Raw genomic sequence first — 887 nt, forward strand, 5'->3', positions numbered from 1 at the left:
TTCCCAATCCATCCCAATCCCCCCTCAGTCCTTCCCAATCCATCCCAGTTCCCTCCCAGTTCATCCCAGTCCCTTCCAGCTCCATCCCAGTTCCCCCCAATCCATCCCAGTCCATCCCTGTCCCTCCCAGTTCCGCCCCAATCCGTCCCAGTTCCCTCCCAGTGCCCCCCAGTCCATCCCAGCACACCCCACAAAGCCTTAAACCACTTTAATCACAAAAATAGACTCTGTGCGGCGGCTCCTATAAAAACGGGGGGAGGGGGTTTTTTGGGGTGGGGTGGGGGTGGGGCGGGCGCCCCCCGCCCGTGTCAGGAGCAGGATTTGGGGTCTCGGCAGGGCGGGGCCGCCCCGAAGAAGGCGGGTTCGGTCAGGGGGTGCAGCAGCAGCAGAAAACCCAAAACCCCCAAAAGGTACGCGGGGAGCAGCGCCCGGCGCCGAGGGTGCCCCAGGGCCGCCCCCAGAGCCGGGAACCCCATGGAGTTACAGAAGGAGTGGCACAGCACCGGCCCGGCCAGGTGACCTGGGGACAGGGGAAATTGGGGTGTTGGGAACCCCAAAACACACCCAAAATACACCAAAAATACACCTGGAACCCACCCGGGATCCCAAACCCTAAACCCAAAATCTGGGATCCCAAATCCCCCTGGAACCCCATGGAGTTACAGAAGGAGTGGCACAGCACCGGCCCGGCCAGGTGACCTGGGGACAGGGGAAATTGGGGTGGTGGGAACCCCAAAATACACCTGGAACCCATCAAACCCCGCCTGGGATCCCAAACCCTAAACCCCGGATCCCAAATCCTAAACACGGGATCCTAAATCCCCCTGGAACCCCATGGAGTTACAGAAGGAGTGGCACAGCACCGGCCCGGCCAGGTGACCTGGGGA

The 887-nt window shown here is 61.7% G+C and overlaps 1 protein-coding gene across 1 annotated transcript in view; it reads right to left on the minus strand.

The window, feature by feature from the left end:
• Nucleotides 1–273: 273 nt before the first annotated feature.
• RCE1 (Ras converting CAAX endopeptidase 1) overlaps nucleotides 274–887 on the minus strand; it is a 3,650-nt gene continuing 3,036 nt past the window's right edge. Inside the window, exon 2 of the mRNA XM_057389208.1 lies at nucleotides 274–656. Within this exon, the coding sequence (XP_057245191.1) occupies nucleotides 309–656 (348 nt within the window). The 3' untranslated portion in view covers nucleotides 274–308. The remainder of the gene's footprint in view (nucleotides 657–887) is intronic.

The sequence above is a fragment of the Malurus melanocephalus genome, unplaced genomic scaffold (genome assembly GCF_030028575.1).
Source record: "Malurus melanocephalus ecotype Western Australia unplaced genomic scaffold, MMel_1.1 scaffold_3996, whole genome shotgun sequence".
Lineage (NCBI taxonomy): Eukaryota > Metazoa > Chordata > Aves > Passeriformes > Maluridae > Malurus > Malurus melanocephalus.